General features: G+C 42.1%; 1 protein-coding gene across 1 annotated transcript in view; it reads left to right on the forward strand.

The window, feature by feature from the left end:
* The window catches only part of LOC120476142 (uncharacterized), a 479,146-nt gene that overhangs the window by 41,417 nt on the left and 420,631 nt on the right, over positions 1-17,098 (forward strand). The window contains 1 exon segment of the mRNA XM_089125368.1: positions 6,002-6,067. Coding sequence (XP_088981494.1) covers positions 6,002-6,067 — 66 coding nt within the window.

Here is a 17,098-nt window from a genome sequence, read left to right on the forward strand (position 1 = left end):
ACTCACCGAGTGGTCTGGGGTGTTCACTGATATGCTCACACAAAAATCGCTGCAAAAGATGCTTTCCAACAGGTTTTATCGTAGTTTTTGTCCGACTTCATTTTCTTCCTGTTTTCGGTCGAAGTCCACAGTAGTAAAGTGTCGAGTTCACGTGCGCGATCATTGGTAACTAGATAACTAAGGATCGCGCACGCAAACTCGATAATCGAATACTGGCGACTTCGACCAAAAACAGGACGAAAATGGACTTGGACAAAAACTACGATGAAACCTGTTGGAAAGCATATTTTGCAGCGTTTTTTGTGTGAGCATATCAGTGAACACCTCAGACCACTCGTTGAGTTTCACGTCTTTGTAAACTAAAGTTTTATGCGTTTTAATGAATGATTGTTCGAGTGTACCTATGCTTTCATTATAAAGGTGGGGGGGTGCTAACACAGAATCCAAAAATTCTTGCGACAGCAGCATCTGTCTAAAAAACAATCTCAACCATTCTATTTCATCAGGGACGATCTTAAAACAGGGCTTTAATTGTAAAATACCGAACTTTCACACTTTTTTGCCTAACTCATGATTTTTCAACTCCTGAAATTTGCTGTGTACCTATAATTAGGGCTGTCAGTTAAATGCGTTATTAACGGCATTAACGCGAACCCATTTTAACGGCGTACATTTTTTATTGCGCGATTAACTGTCTTTTTGTCCTAGCAAACTTTGTTGTTTCTTTCACTTACTTTTGCTACAGGACGTGGCATGCGCGTTTTGCAAAAGCACAAGGGGATCTAGCTAGACCGAAAACAAAACAACAAGCACGACGCCGCACACACAAGACCAAAGTGATCTGTGTGTTTTGTCATTGTGAACTGAGCTATCATCATCGCAGCACGTCCAGTCTAAAACACCACTTGATGATGGCCAAGCACACACACAGCTGATGCGAATTCTCCGCCCCCTTGTCAATATCAGGACCTCGTCAGTATTTCTTTCACCCTTTTATTGATGGACAGTGTTACATTGTGTGAGAGATTATTTGCTCCAAGTGAGAACATTAGTGTGAAATTATATATATAAAAAAATATTATAATTATAATGTTACATACAATTTCTATTTTTAAAAAAAAAGTCATTCATCAAAGATTCCTGAACAAAAGATTTTCACACTGATTTTCACGTGCATATTAAGTAGCATAATTGTTTATTATTATTGATAATAATACGAAAACTTGAACACCAAATCACCATATCAGAATTATTTCTGCAGGATCATGTGACACTGAAGACTGCAGTAAATTCAAACCGAAATGCAAACCGAAGCATTGAGAACTTTGTAAGAGTTTAGACCGTTTAATAAGAAGATACTTTATAAAGACAGTTCACTTCGTGTATACAGGCAGGAGACTCGATAATTCGAACCACGAACGCCGTTCATACAGTTCAGAAGTTCGCTGAACTTCATGCAGTTCAGCTCACTCAGCACGACGTTCGTGGTTCGACTTGTCGAGACTGTTTTCCAAAGATGGCGCCGCCTGTATGCACAAAGTGAACTGTCTTTATAAAATATTTTCTTATTAAACGGTCTGTACACTTAAAAAGTTCTCAATGCTTCGTTTTGCATGTAGGGACTCTCATTATGTTACTGTGTAAGTGTGGGGCTATTTTGAGCCTTGTTAGTGGTATAAACTAGCGATTTCTTTTTACTTAGTAAATGCCCCCATATACTAGCGTATACGCTAAACAGTTTTTAGAGATAAAACTCTTTACATTTGACTATAATGAAAACAAATCTCAGAGAATGGTTGACTAGGTACCAATGTTGTATTAGACCAAAAGTTAATTTTGCACTGGAGTTCTCCTTTAACAAGTTTTACCAGAAAGACAATGTTCGAAAAACAGTTTTACTACACTGTAGTAAAGAAGTGGTAACCTGCATTTGTTATCTTAAGGCACCCGTATGCTTCAAGCGAAATCGAAGAACGAACTGGTGTGATGTCATTTTAAACAAAATCATGCCAAAAGTTAATTTGGGGTTTGTTTCAGGAGTACAAAACAGCTCGTCAAAGTGAACTTTCTGAAAGGTTTGCTCCGTTTGGTAAACATTTTTGAGCATCAAACATCTACCATTGGTCCATGGAATTTATGTAATATAGGTAGGTGTGGCTCTGAAGCTCCGCCTCCTTTGATGTGAAAAACTTCTCCGGAAATCTTTTTTGATGTGGAAATCATTCTTCTGTTCAGTCTGTTGAGGTCAGATGCAAGTAAAAACATTAACACACGCACTGATGCAATGATGAGTCATTGTTGGATGCCATCGGGCTGTTTTAACAACATTTTAACATACATAACTTATAGCCTTGAAACATTGGACAGCATTCATGCATTTCAGTAGAGCTTTCATACTATGGGTTGTAATTTACCATGAACTTTAAATGTATTATACTTCTGTTGGCCTCTTAAATTGTGTTGTAACATGATGTTGGCCTTGTGAGCTCACGTTAATGGTGAACTGGCTCAGAGTCAAAAGCTCTTTTTGTATAAGAGTGCCCTGAGGTAAACAGACAAGATCATTAACTCATAGAGATGCTGCTTGAGGGAAAGAAGCAGCATGTATTTCCCCTATTTATTGTCTGTGCTCTTTATTAGTAAAAGAGGAAAAAGCTTTTGAATAACTGCCATAAATGTTTATGCATAACATTTTCTAGGATATATTCAAATAGATGCATAAAATCATAAAAAAAATAAAAGAGTACAGTTTTTAAAAATAAAAATCCCAGAAGTATGTATAAAGTCTTTTTGGCGAAAATAAATAATAATAATAATTACCAGCCGGTGCCACATGACCTCGGCTCAGATATTTGTGTTCATTTCAGGGTTCGCTATAAAGAAGACATTCTCATAAATGTGTCACAAACGTGCTCCGCTAAAATGTCACTGAACCCCTTCAATTAGTCTGAGGAGAGCATCTCGTTCAGTTTTTGATCAACAAAAAAGGTTAATGAAGTCAATGGGACTCAGAAAGTAGTTAAAAGCTGCTCTCCGCTGAGGAGGTACATGCGCGAACATCCTCTATGGATATGAGCATTAAGTAGGTTTTAAATTCATGTTATGCTCTCTGGGCTGCCATAAAATGCGGTGTTATTTATATGTGAAATGTCAGCAGCACTGCCCCGTACAACAGTTTTAACATTTCACCTTTGGAATAATGGTGCAGAATAATGGAATAATGGCCGACCACTTTTCGTATAGTTGCCAATATGGCCGCCCATCTGTCTGTCTATAAATGGGTCGTTATTAATTACCAGATGTTAGATGTAAATTAGCTCTCCACCCACTTATTTTTCATCTTTTTCTTTACTTTAGTCAAATCTAAAGTTTTGGGGTACTTTTGAAAGACGTTGAAGTATTTTTAACAAGAATGAATCATTTTCTTTGATAGATTTTCAAGCAAAATTGTTTTGTTCTGCCCCCATTGGCATTGTGACTACTATAACAGTGTCCTCTATATGAATGGTATTGCAAAACTAAATACAGAATCCAAAATACATGAGTTCTGTTGGGAGTTTTACTGGGAAAGAACACTAAGGGCATCAGTGGTGATTACTGAGAAATGCCTTTGACACTTAACACGGCATCATTCGTTGCAATGCTCTGCATGCTCAGTCATGCAACTGAATGGAAAAGCCTTGTTATCAGCATTTAGACAGGTTTGGCTAACACACATGCAATCGATTCTATCCTCATTGTGTTCAAGAGGCTAAGCCCTCGATCAATGTGCTTCCATGACAGATTGCGTTCTCTAACCAGTCAAGGACCACAGATCCACACAGCATTGTCCACTATGATGGTGCAAATCTGTTTTCTTCTGTAGTTATTTCACACAGACAGCTACATTTTTTAGACCAACTAACTCAATATTTAGCATTCAACATTATACATTAGTGCCAAAATGCAAAACTGAAAGATTTCTTGGATTAAATTAGGAGAGCTTTCTTTAAATAAATAAACAATTAAATCAATAGCGTGCTCTCATTATAGTTTCAAATGTCTCTTTAATGACCTTTTCCTCATTTGGCCAAAATGTATTATTGTTTGGTATTTTGGTTGTGTGTATCTTGAGACTGAAAATTCTCCACTAATTTATAGGTTTTATCAGTTAAATAACTGATATCTAACTTTTATGTTAGCAAGGATTGTCAAACTTTTCTTCAAAAAAAGTGGACAAATTCAAGACTCGCACACGGTATTGAATATCCAAACCATCACATATGAAGAGCTCTTTTCCAAAACGCTATAAATCCATTTCAATAGTTTTCAGGAAAACTACATTTTTTACCTAGACCCACACATTTTGTGAATATTCAAATTATCCTGTTTAAATGTTTTATTGGTTCAGTCTGAACATTTTGAACAATAATTATTAAATCAAACAACAATATTGTTAATGATAATTTAAAAGTTAATTTTATTTTTTTTCCAAAACGCTATAAATCTAAATAAACCTCAAACAAATAGTACCAATTTCAACATATGCATGAAAAAAACGAATTATTAAAAATGATCAATATATGATAACGATATTCAAAAAAGGGATGGGCACCCCTCCAGCACATGCACACACACACACAGGCTACATAACATGTGAGCAAAGCGGAGCAGCATGACGCTTAAATATAAGTTAAAAAAAAACAAAAAAACAAAATAAACATTTCACATTTGTTTTTAATAATATTACATTACTTATTTTTATTATTTCATCTATGTTGAGTAGGCTATGAAAAGGGAACCGCATGAGATGAGTAAGATAGGATCAAAATTCAAAAGCTGCCCAATATCGGAAAATATTTGGAGTGCGTCAGACATGATTTTGACCACTTATTAAGTTTTGTTTTGTAGAAAGCTTGTAAATTTCGTTTCATATAAATTGTATCTTCATTTTAATAAATGTTTCATCGACAAATTGACTGGATTAATACATTAGAAGTAAATATCAGACAATATAATCAGGACACAGAGGCGCGCATGTGAACCGGAGCGCGTCTCATAATATGAACCGAAACACCGCGATGCTTGCCTCACACAGGCCTGAGAACTAAGCTACAGAAAGCTTTAAATATCTACTTTTAAACAAAACAATTAAAAACTAAAATAAATTGGCAACTCTCTGCGTATGTTGGCTAATTCGAAGTATGCGTTTCTCTATGCGCGTTCACTGCGAAGATGGCGAGTAAGCATCATCAACTTTATCTTTGTTGCTGACACTGACAGAAAACACTAGTTTATTAATAAACAATTCAAATGTTTCATGCATAATCATTACTTTTGCCGGTTCTTTGTGGCAAGCTTTATGCATACATTGAGATGCGGAATATGCAATTAAAAACGCTCATATGGTTTCTCTCCCATTTAATTAAATCAATATATGTGATTACTGATAATACAAATGGCTTAAATGATCTACTACTAGTCGACTAGAAAACTAGGACTCATTTTGAGGAATGAATGAACATAATAAACCTCTGTTCAGAGTGCCGCCGTGCTGGATTGTGTAGAGCGCTCATTGAATTTGAGGATTTATCGTGTTTAGGCTAAAAACAGGGCTGGCGCTAATCGTGGTTTGGAAAGAAACTGTATCTTGCAGTACATTTTAAACAAGGAAATATAGCGATTCGGCATGAAACGTTGATAGAGCAGTGAAAGGGTTCTGTCCACAGCAGAATGACACGACAAACTCATTTTTTTTTTAAATGTCGTTTAACGCGTTTTGGAAAAGAGCTCTTCATATTATGCCAAAATTCACTTTAAGGTTGATCTTTGATTGTTGTTTGAAGTTTCAATAGTCAAAAGTACAATGAACAATGACCCTTATAAAGATTAAATATCTGGCTTTGTCCAACTTCGATTTGAAGCAATGGAAGATCCTGTTTGATTAGTCCTTGACAGCTCCTCATCAATATGAACTGTCATTATTGTAACGAGGGCTGATAACGAACTGTGTCTTCAACAGTGTGTCCATTGGAATCAGTTACGTCCTGGCGGGAAGTGAGGCCTATGCTGCACTTTTCCATACCAGGTGAGCTGCCTTGGGGTGCAATCTTTAATGTAACATTAATAAATGTTAAGATCAGGCTTGCTCACAATAACTGTTTTTGTTCAGTCAGATTAAATAAATGCACATGCTTTTCTTTGATTTATACTTCTATCTATAAATTACAGGAACGTCTGGATGTGTGTGTGTGTGTGTGTGTCTGTTATTCGCATATCTCTCGAACTGTTTGTCCAATGGATTTCAAACTTGACAGTGTCTTGCAACGTGCACGAGTAAGTGCAGTGACAAATTTGACGTAGTTTGAATTAGAAATACAAAAGATATCATTAAATAAGTTGGTAAAAGAAGCACACACTGAAGATGTTAAGATGATGTTCAGAATTGGTTAAAAATTAAACACACTGATATAAACACTCTGTCAGCTAAACATTGTCATGCTCAAATTAAAATGTCACTGAACTTTTGCTGTGTAATTGTAACAATGAGCAATCAAACTTTTTTGTATTGGCACTGCACTAGTTCTTTAAACAATAGTGCCTTTATTTCTTTATTCTTACATTATTTTAAAGAAAGACACCAAGTCAATCATATTGTTTATTCTTTAGATGTTCAATTCCAAACCCAGATTTTCTATTCTCTGCTTGTCAGTCAAATCAAGGACTCAGTTTGAGTAATGTTTATAAATGCAGTTACAGCAGGGCTGGAAATTCTCTCATTATATCGTGCCTGTGAGGTGTTTGATCTCCTAATGCTTTTCCTCAGCAAAAACACAAACAAAAATGTCCTTCTCTGTGATGTATTGTGAGAGAAACTAAACAATTTTTGATATCTGGAAAATTGTTGAATAAAACCATTTCATATTTATTTTGGCACCCAAATGACCAGGTGGCCTGTGTAAGCAACATGGGTCTCTCTCTCTCTCTCTCTCTGTGTGTGCGTGAGTGTGTGTGTGTCCGTGTGTGTGTGTGTGTGCGTGTGTGTGTGTGTGTGTGTGTTTACAGGGGTTTCATGTCAGATACCTGTGTGTGTGTTTACAGGGGTTTCACGTCAGATACCTGTGTGTGTGTTTACAGGGGTTTCATGTCAGATACCTGTGTGTGTGTGTGTGTGTGTGTTTACAGGGGTTTCACGTCAGATACCTGTGTGTGTGTGTGTGTGTTTACAGGGGGTTCATGTCAGATACCTGTGTGTGTGTGTGTTTACAGGGGTTTCATGTCAGATACCTGTGTGTGTGTGTGTGTGTGTGTTTACAGGGGTTTCATGTCAGATACCTGTGTGTGTGTGTGTGTGTGTGTGTTTACAGGGTTTTCACGTCAGATACCTGTGTGTGTGTGTGTGTGTTTACAGGGGTTTCATGTCAGATACCTGTGTGTGTGTTTACAGGGGTTTCATGTCAGATACCTGTGTGTGTGTGTGTTTACAGGGGTTTCATGTCAGATACCTGTGTGTGTGTGTTTACAAGGGTTTCACGTCAGATACCTGTGTGTGTGTGTGTTTACAGGGGTTTCACGTCAGATACCTGTGTGTGTGTGTTTACAGGGGTTTCACGTCGGATACCTGTGTGTGTTTACAGGGGTTTCATGTCAGATACGTGTGTGTGTGTGTGTGTTTACAGGGGTTTCACGTCAAATACCTGTGTGTGTGTGTTTACAGGGGTTTCACGTCAGATACCTGTGTGTGTGTGTTTACAGGGGTTTCACGTCAAATACCTGTGTGTGTGTGTTTACAGGGGTTTCACGTCAGATACCTGTGTGTGTGTGTTTACAGGGGTTTCACGTCAGATACCTGTGTGTGTGTGTTTACAGGGGTTTCATGTCAGATACCTGTGTGTGTGTGTGTTTACAGGGGTTTCACGTCAGATACCTGTGTGTGTGTGTTTACAGGGGTTTCATGTCAGATACCTGTGTGTGTGTGTTTACAGGGGTTTCACGTCAAATATCTGTGTGTGTGTGTGTTTACAGGGGTTTCACGTCAGATACCTGTGTGTGTGTTTACAGGGGCTTCATGTCAGATACCTGTGTGTGTGTGTGCTTGTTTACAGGGGTTTCATGTCAGATACCTGTGTGTGTGTGTGTGTTTACAGGGGTTTCACGTCAGATACCTGTGTGTGTGTGTGTTTACAGGGGTTTCACGTCAGATACCTGTGTGTGTGTTTACAGGGGTTTCATGTCAGATACCTGTGTGTGTGTGTGTGTGTGTGTGTTTACAGGGGTTTCACGTCAGATACCTGTGTGTGTGTGTGTTTACAGGGGTTTCATGTCAGATACCTGTGTGTGTGTTTACAGGGGTTTCATGTCAGATACCTGTGTGTGTGTTTACAGGGGTTTCACGTCAGATACCTGTGTGTTTGTGTGTTTACAGGGGCTTCACGTCAGATACCTGTGTGTGTGTGTGTGTGTGTTTACAGGGGTTTCACGTCAGATACCTGTGTGTGTGTGTGTGTTTACAGGGGCTTCACGTCAGATACCTGTGTGTGTGTGTTTACAGGGGCTTCACGTCAGATACCTGTGTGTGTGTGTGTTTACAGGGGCTTCACGTCAGATACCTGTGTGTGTGTGTTTACAGGGGCTTCACGTCAGATACCTGTGTGTGTGTGTGTTTACAGGGGCTTCACGTCAGATACCTGTGTGTGTGTTTACAGGGGTTTCATGTCAGATACCTGTGTGTGTGTGTGTTTACAGGGGTTTCACGTCAGGTACCTGTGTGTGTGTTTACAGGGGTTTCATGTCAGATACCTGTGTGTGTGTGTGTTTACAGGGGTTTCACGTCAGGTACCTGTGTGTGTGTTTACAGGGGTTTCACGTCAGGTACCTGTGTGTCTGTTTACAGGGGTTTCACGTCAGATACCTGTGTGTGTGTGTGTGTGTGTTTACAGGGGTTTCACGTCAGATACCTGTGTGTGTGTCTACAGGGGTTTCATGTCAGGTACCTGTGTGTGTGTTTACAGGGGTTTTTCATGTCAGATACCTGTGTGTGTGTTTACAGGGGTTTCACGTCAGATACCTGTGTGTGTGTGTGTTTACAGGGGTTTCACGTCAGATACCTGTGTGTGTGTGTGTGTTTACAGGGGTTTCACGTCAGATACCTGTGTGTGTGTTTACAGGGGTTTCACGTCAGATACCTGTGTGTGTGTGTGTGTGTGTGTGTGTGTCTACAGGGGTTTCACGTCAGATACCTGTTTTTGTGTGTTTACAGGGGTTTCACGTCAGATACCTATGTGTGTGTGTGTTTACAGGGGTTTCACGTCAGATACCTGTGTGTGTGTGTGTGTGTTTACAGGGGTTTCACGTCAGATACCTGTGTGTGTGTGTTTACAGGGGTTTCACGTCAGATACCTGTGTGTGTGTGTTTACAGGGGTTTCACGTCAGATACCTGTGTGTGTGTGTTTACAGGGGTTTCACGTCAGATACCTGTGTGTGTGTGTTTACAGGGGTTTCACGTCAGATACCTGTGTGTGTGTGTTTACAGGGGTTTCACGTCAGATACCTGTGTGTGTGTGTGTGTGTTTACAGGGGTTTCATGTCAGATACCTGTGTGTGTGTGTGTGTTTACAGGGGTTTCATGTCAGATACCTGTGTGTGTGTGTGTGTGTGTGTGTGTTTACAGGGTTTTCACGTCAGATACCTGTGTGTGTGTGTGTGTGTTTACAGGGGTTTCATGTCAGATACCTGTGTGTGTGTGTTTACAGGGGTTTCATGTCAGATACCTGTGTGTGTGTGTGTGTGTGTTTACAGGGGTTTCATGTCAGATACCTGTGTGTGTGTGTGTGTGTTTACAGGGTTTTCACGTCAGATACCTGTGTGTGTGTGTGTGTGTTTACAGGGGTTTCATGTCAGATACCTGTGTGTGTGTTTACAGGGGTTTCACGTCAGATACCTGTGTGTGTGTGTGTGTTTACAGGGGTTTCACGTCAGATACCTGTGTGTGTGTGTTTACAGGGGCTTCACGTCAGATACCTGTGTGTGTGTGTGTTTACAGGGGCTTCACGTCAGATACCTGTGTGTGTGTGTGTGTTTACAGGGGTTTCACGTCAGATACCTGTGTGTGTGTGTGTTTACAGGGGCTTCACGTCAGATACCTGTGTGTGTGTGTGTTTACAGGGGCTTCACGTCAGATACCTGTGTGTGTGTGTGTTTACACCTGTGGTATGTGTGTGTGTTTACAGGGGTTTCACGTCAGATACCTGTGTGTGTGTTTACAGGGATTTCATGTCAGATACCTGTGTGTGTGTGTTTACAGGGGTTTCACGTCAAATACCTGTGTGTGTGTGTTTACAGGGGTTTCACGTCAGATACCTGTGTGTGTGTGTGTGTGTGTGTGTTTACAGGGGTTTCACGTCAGATACCTGTGTGTGTGTTTACAGGGGTTTCATGTCAGATACCTGTGTGTGTGTGTGTGTGTTTACAGGGGTGTCATGTCAGATACCTGTGTGTGTGTGTTTTTACAGGGGTTTCACGTCAGATACCTGTGTGTGTGTTTACAGGGGTTTCACGTCAGATACCTGTGTGTGTGTGTGTGTTTACAGGGGTTTCATGTCAGATACCTGTGTGTGTGTTTACAGGGGTTTCATGTCAGATACCTGTGTGTGTGTGTGTGTGTTTACAGGGGTTTCACGTCAGATACCTGTGTGTGTGTGTGTGTGTGTGTTTACAGGGGTTTCACGTCAGATACCTGTGTGTGTGTGTTTACAGGGGTTTCACGTCAGATACCTGTGTGTGTGTGTGTGTGTGTGTGTGTGTGTTTACAGGGGTTTCATGTCAGATACCTGTGTGTGTGTTTACAGGGGTTTCATGTCAGATACCTGTGTGTGTGTGTGTGTGTGTGTGTGTTTACAGGGGTTTCATGTCAGATACCTGTGTGTGTGTGTGTTTACAGGGGTTTCACGTCAGATACCTGTGTGTGTGTTTACAGGGGTTTCATGTCAGATACCTGTGTGTGTGTGTGTGTGTGTGTGTGTTTACAGGGGTTTCATGTCAGATACCTGTGTGTGTGTGTGTTTACAGGGGTTTCACGTCAGATACCTGTGTGTGTGTTTACAGGGGTTTCATGTCAGATACCTGTGTGTGTGTGAGTGTGTTTACAGGGTTTTCACGTCAGATACCTGTGTGTGTGTGTGTGTGTGTGTGTGTGTTTACAGGGGTTTCATGTCAGATACCTGTGTGTGTGTGTGTGTGTGTGTGTGTTTACAGGGGTTTCATGTCAGATACCTGTGTGTGTGTGTGTTTACAGGGGTTTCATGTCAGATACCTGTGTGTGTGTGTTTACAGGGGTTTCACGTCAGATACCTGTGTGTGTGTGTGTGTGTGTGTGTTTACAGGGGTTTCACGTCAGATACCTGTGTGTGTGTGTTTACAGGGGTTTCACGTCAGATACCTGTGTGTGTGTTTTTCCAGGGGATTCATGTCAGATACCTGTGTGTGTGTGTGTGTTTACAGGGGTTTCATGTCAGATACCTGTGTGTGTGTTTACAGGGGTTTCATGTCAGATACCTGTGTGTGTGTGTTTACAGGGGTTTCACGTCAAATACCTGTGTGTGTGTGTGTTTACAGGGGTTTCACGTCAGATACCTGTGTGTGTGTGTGTGTGTGTCTACAGGGGTTTCACGTCAGATACCTGTGTGTGTGTGTTTACAGGGGTTTCACATCAGATACCTGTGTGTGTGTGTGTGTTTACAGGGGTTTCACGTCAGATACCTGTGTGTGTGTGTGTGTGTTTACAGGGGTTTCACGTCAGATACCTGTGTGTGTGTGTTTACAGGGGTTTCACATCAGATACCTGTGTGTGTGTGTGTGTTTACAGGGGTTTCACGTCAGATACCTGTGTGTGTGTGTGTGTGTGTGTGTTTACAGGGGTTTCACGTCAGATACCTGTGTGTGTGTGTGTGTGTGTGTGTTTACAGGGGTTTCACGTCAGATACCTGTGTGTGTGTTTACAGGGGTTTCACGTCAGATACCTGTGTGTGTGTGTGTGTGTGTGTGTGTGTGTGTTTACAGGGGTTTCACGTCAGATACCTGTGTGTGTGTGTGTGTGTGTGTTTACAAGGGTTTCATGTCAGATACCTGTGTGTGTGTGTGTGTGTGTGTGTGTGTGTGTGTGTGTGTGTTTACAGGGTTTTCACGTCAGATACCTGTGTGTGTGTGTGTGTGTGTGTTTACAGGGGTTTCCTGTCAGATACCTGTGTGTGTGTTTACAGGGGTTTCATGTCAGATACCTGTGTGTGTGTGTTTACAAGGGTTTCACGTCAGATACCTGTGTGTGTGTGTTTACAGGGGTTTCACGTCAGATACCTGTGTGTGTGTGTGTGTTTACAGGGGTTTCACGTCAGATACCTGTGTGTGTGTTTACAGGGGTTTCACGTCAGATACCTGTGTGTGTGTGTTTACAGGGGATTCATGTCAGATACCTGTGTGTGTGTGTGTGTTTACAGGGGTTTCACGTCAGATACCTGTGTGTGTGTTTACAGGGGTTTCATGTCAGATACCTGTGTGTGTGTGTTTACAGGGGTTTCACGTCAAATACCTGTGTGTGTGTGTTTACAGGGGTTTCACGTCAGATACCTGTGTGTGTGTGTTTACAGGGGTTTCACGTCAGATACCTGTGTGTGTGTGTGTGTGTTTACAGGGGTTTCACGTCAGATACCTGTGTGTGTGTTTACAGGGGTTTCATGTCAGATACCTGTGTGTGTGTTTACAGGGGTTTCACGTCAGATACCTGTGTGTGTGTGTGTGTGTTTACAGGGGTTTCACGTCAGATACCTGTGTGTGTGTTTACAGGGGTTTCATGTCAGATACCTGTGTGTGTGTTTACAGGGGTTTCACGTCAGATACCTGTGTGTGTGTGTGTGTGTGTTTACAGGGTTTTCACGTCAGATACCTGTGTGTGTGTTTACAGGGGTTTCATGTCAGATACCTGTGTGTGTGTTTACAGGGGTTTCATGTCAGATACCTGTGTGTGTGTTTACAGGGGTTTCACGTCAGATACCTGTGTGTGTGTGTGTTTACAGGGGTTTCACGTCAAATATCTGTGTGTGTGTGTGTTTACAGGGGTTTCACGTCAGATACCTGTGTGTGTGTGTTTACAGGGGTTTCATGTCAGATACCTGTGTGTGTGTGTTTACAGGGGATTCATGTCAGATACCTGTGTGTGTGTGTGTTTACAAGGGTTTCACGTCAGATACCTGTGTGTGTGTGTTTACAGGGGTTTCACGTCAGATACCTGTGTGTGTGTGTGTGTTTACAGGGGTTTCACGTCAGATACCTGTGTGTGTGTTTACAGGGGTTTCACGTCAGATACCTGTGTGTGTGTGTTTACAGGGGATTCATGTCAGATACCTGTGTGTGTGTGTGTGTTTACAGGGGTTTCACGTCAGATACCTGTGTGTGTGTTTACAGGGGTTTCATGTCAGATACCTGTGTGTGTGTGTTTACAGGGGTTTCACGTCAAATACCTGTGTGTGTGTGTTTACAGGGGTTTCACGTCAGATACCTGTGTGTGTGTGTTTACAGGGGTTTCACGTCAGATACCTGTGTGTGTGTGTGTGTGTTTACAGGGGTTTCACGTCAGATACCTGTGTGTGTGTTTACAGGGGTTTCATGTCAGATACCTGTGTGTGTGTTTACAGGGGTTTCATGTCAGATACCTGTGTGTGTGTGTGTTTACAGGGGTGTCATGTCAGATACCTGTGTGTGTGTTTACAGGGGTTTCATGTCAGATACCTGTGTGTGTGTGTTTACAGGGGTTTCACGTCAAATACCTGTGTGTGTGTGTGTTTACAGGGGTTTCACGTCAGATACCTGTGTGTGTGTGTGTGTGTGTCTACAGGGGTTTCACGTCAGATACCTGTGTGTGTGTGTTTACAGGGGTTTCACATCAGATACCTGTGTGTGTGTGTGTGTTTACAGGGGTTTCACGTCAGATACCTGTGTGTGTGTGTGTGTGTTTACAGGGGTTTCACGTCAGATACCTGTGTGTGTGTGTTTACAGGGGTTTCACATCAGATACCTGTGTGTGTGTGTGTGTTTACAGGGGTTTCACGTCAGATACCTGTGTGTGTGTGTGTGTGTGTGTGTTTACAGGGGTTTCACGTCAGATACCTGTGTGTGTGTGTGTGTGTGTGTGTTTACAGGGGTTTCACGTCAGATACCTGTGTGTGTGTTTACAGGGGTTTCACGTCAGATACCTGTGTGTGTGTGTGTGTGTGTGTGTGTGTGTGTGTGTTTACAGGGGTTTCACGTCAGATACCTGTGTGTGTGTGTGTGTGTGTGTTTACAAGGGTTTCATGTCAGATACCTGTGTGTGTGTGTGTGTGTGTGTGTGTGTGTGTGTGTGTTTACAGGGTTTTCACGTCAGATACCTGTGTGTGTGTGTGTGTGTGTGTTTACAGGGGTTTCCTGTCAGATACCTGTGTGTGTGTTTACAGGGGTTTCATGTCAGATACCTGTGTGTGTGTGTTTACAAGGGTTTCACGTCAGATACCTGTGTGTGTGTGTTTACAGGGATTTCACGTCAGATACCTGTGTGTGTGTGTGTGTTTACAGGGGTTTCACGTCAGATACCTGTGTGTGTGTTTACAGGGGTTTCACGTCAGATACCTGTGTGTGTGTGTTTACAGGGGATTCATGTCAGATACCTGTGTGTGTGTGTGTGTTTACAGGGGTTTCACGTCAGATACCTGTGTGTGTGTTTACAGGGGTTTCATGTCAGATACCTGTGTGTGTGTGTTTACAGGGGTTTCACGTCAAATACCTGTGTGTGTGTGTTTACAGGGGTTTCACGTCAGATACCTGTGTGTGTGTGTTTACAGGGGTTTCACGTCAGATACCTGTGTGTGTGTGTGTGTGTTTACAGGGGTTTCACGTCAGATACCTGTGTGTGTGTTTACAGGGGTTTCATGTCAGATACCTGTGTGTGTGTTTACAGGGGTTTCACGTCAGATACCTGTGTGTGTGTGTGTGTGTGTTTACAGGGTTTTCACGTCAGATACCTGTGTGTGTGTTTACAGGGGTTTCATGTCAGATACCTGTGTGTGTGTTTACAGGGGTTTCATGTCAGATACCTGTGTGTGTGTTTACAGGGGTTTCACGTCAGATACCTGTGTGTGTGTGTGTTTACAGGGGTTTCACGTCAAATATCTGTGTGTGTGTGTGTTTACAGGGGTTTCACGTCAGATACCTGTGTGTGTGTGTTTACAGGGGTTTCATGTCAGATACCTGTGTGTGTGTGTTTACAGGGGATTCATGTCAGATACCTGTGTGTGTGTGTTTACAAGGGTTTCACGTCAGATACCTGTGTGTGTGTGTTTACAGGGGTTTCACGTCAGATACCTGTGTGTGTGTGTGTTTACAGGGGTTTCACGTCAGATACCTGTGTGTGTGTTTACAGGGGTTTCACGTCAGATACCTGTGTGTGTGTGTTTACAGGGGATTCATGTCAGATACCTGTGTGTGTGTGTGTGTTTACAGGGGTTTCACGTCAGATACCTGTGTGTGTGTTTACAGGGGTTTCATGTCAGATACCTGTGTGTGTGTGTTTACAGGGGTTTCACGTCAAATACCTGTGTGTGTGTGTTTACAGGGGTTTCACGTCAGATACCTGTGTGTGTGTGTTTACAGGGGTTTCACGTCAGATACCTGTGTGTGTGTGTGTGTGTTTACAGGGGTTTCACGTCAGATACCTGTGTGTGTGTTTACAGGGGTTTCATGTCAGATACCTGTGTGTGTGTTTACAGGGGTTTCATGTCAGATACCTGTGTGTGTGTGTGTTTACAGGGGTGTCATGTCAGATACCTGTGTGTGTGTGTGTTTACAGGGGTTTCATGTCAGATACCTGTGTGTGTGTTTACAGGGGTTTCACGTCAGATACCTGTGTGTGTGTGTTTACAGGGGTTTCATGTCAGATACCTGTGTGTGTGTGTGTTTACAGGGTTTTCACGTCAGATACCTGTGTGTGTGTGTTTACAGGGGTTTCATGTCAGATACCTGTGTGTGTGTTTACAGGGGTTTCATGTCAGATACCTGTGTGTGTGTTTACAGGGGTTTCACGTCAGATACCTGTGTGTGTGTGTGTTTACAGGGTTTTCACGTCAGATACCTGTGTGTGTGTGTGTTTACAGGGGTTTCATGTCAGATACCTGTGTGTGTGTGTGTTTACAGGGGTTTCACGTCAGATACCTGTGTGTGTGTTTACAGGGGTTTCATGTCAGATACCTGTGTGTGTGTTTACAGGGGTTTCATGTCAGATACCTGTGTGTGTGTGTGTTTACAGGGGTTTCATGTCAGGTACCTGTGTGTGTGTTTACAGGGGTTTCATGTCAGATACCTGTGTGTGTGTGTGTGTTTACAGGGGTTTCACGTCAGATACCTGTGTGTGTGTGTGTTTACAGGGGTTTCATGTCAGATACCTGTGTGTGTGTGTGTTTACAGGGGTTTCACGTCAGATACCTGTGTGTGTGTGTGTTTACAGGGGTTTCACGTCAGATACCTGTGTGTGTGTGTGTGTTTACAGGGGTTTCATGTCAGGTACCTGTGTGTGTGTTTACAGGGGTTTCATGTCAGATACCTGTGTGTGTGTGTGTTTACAGGGGTTTCACGTCAGATACCTGTGTGTGTGTGTGTTTACAGGGGTTTCACGTCAGATACCTGTGTGTGTGTGTGTGTTTACAGGGGTTTCACGTCAGATACCTGTGTGTGTGTGTTTACAGGGGTTTCATGTCAGATACCTGTGTGTGTGTTTACAGGGGTTTCACGTCAGATACCTGTGTGTGTGTGTGTGTGTGTGTGTGTGTGTGTGTGTGTTGGACTCAGCAGGAAACTACAAACCTACCTTTAGCGCCATGGATTATTCCAATATAATTTTTAATGAAGCAACATGGAGCGAACTACCCATAGACCCCCCCCCCCCCCCACCACCACCACCATAGACTTTGTTTCTTTGTTTAACAAAGAGTTGTGACCCTTACACGTTTTGTCTATCAAGATAATCTTTACAAGTTAATCCAAATTTTATACATTTTGAAGACTATATAAAGACTTTTTTTCAAAAAACACAAGCAGACA

Source organism: Pimephales promelas, chromosome 21, assembly GCF_988280905.1.
Source record: "Pimephales promelas chromosome 21, fPimPro1.hap1.1, whole genome shotgun sequence".
Taxonomy (NCBI): Eukaryota; Metazoa; Chordata; class Actinopteri; order Cypriniformes; family Leuciscidae; genus Pimephales; species Pimephales promelas.